Genomic DNA, 772 nt, shown 5'->3' on the forward strand with positions numbered 1-772 from the left:
ATGTTCATTTATGGTAGAACCTTCCCGCTTACCCTTTTATTGGGTATTACTACATACATTCATAAGGTACGATTCTAATTATAGGAGTAACAAATATATACACTATTTCGCCTGTTTATAGTTTGGCGCCATTAAGAAAAAATATGTAACAATTTTTAAATATGTGCCCTTTCCCAGATGCCGAATATTTCCCTTCATTTTTAGTCCACATGTTATAGGGATGACTCAAATGATTCAGATGGCATATTCCATCAGACGCCCGTTGCGGAATCAAATTTCTGGAACGAACAAAAATATGCATCATCCAAGGCCAAACTCATAAAATCTTTAGAACAAAATGATGATGTTTCCGCGGACGGGCTAAATGCAATAGTCAATGATGACGATGATAACGATGATGACGATGATAACGAAGGTGACGATTATAACAATGATAACGATGATGAATCTACGAAAGAGCTTAGTCATTTCATGCACAAGTACGGCTCCGAAGAAATGCTTCCTCGATCAAGACAAGGGAAAGGATTCCAAAATGATTCCAATTCATGCAACATTAGTAGTAATTATGAAGAAATTACTCACGAATCGAGCAGTTATTATAGTTTCGAATGTTCTCTTTATGAATTAGAGAGTGAAAACCATCGCAGGACAAAACCACTTAATGCAATAAAACGTAATAAATTTAATATCCAAAAATCAGCTGAAGGGGAAGAATACCATATTCCCATTAAAATATCACGAAATCCATATCGTAATAAATCTGTGCAATCTT

At 35.1% G+C, this 772-nt stretch overlaps 1 protein-coding gene across 1 annotated transcript in view; it reads left to right on the forward strand.

The window, feature by feature from the left end:
- Positions 1-772, forward strand: part of C922_05783 (hypothetical protein) — a gene marked incomplete at both ends in the record, with an annotated part of 1355 nt that continues 583 nt past the window's right edge. Inside the window, 2 exons of the mRNA XM_008821354.1 lie at positions 1-66; positions 205-751. Coding sequence (XP_008819576.1) covers positions 1-66; positions 205-751 — 613 coding nt within the window. The remainder of the gene's footprint in view (positions 67-204; positions 752-772) is intronic.

Source organism: Plasmodium inui (genome assembly GCF_000524495.1).
Source record: "Plasmodium inui San Antonio 1 unplaced genomic scaffold supercont1.179, whole genome shotgun sequence".
Taxonomy (NCBI): Eukaryota; Apicomplexa; class Aconoidasida; order Haemosporida; family Plasmodiidae; genus Plasmodium; species Plasmodium inui.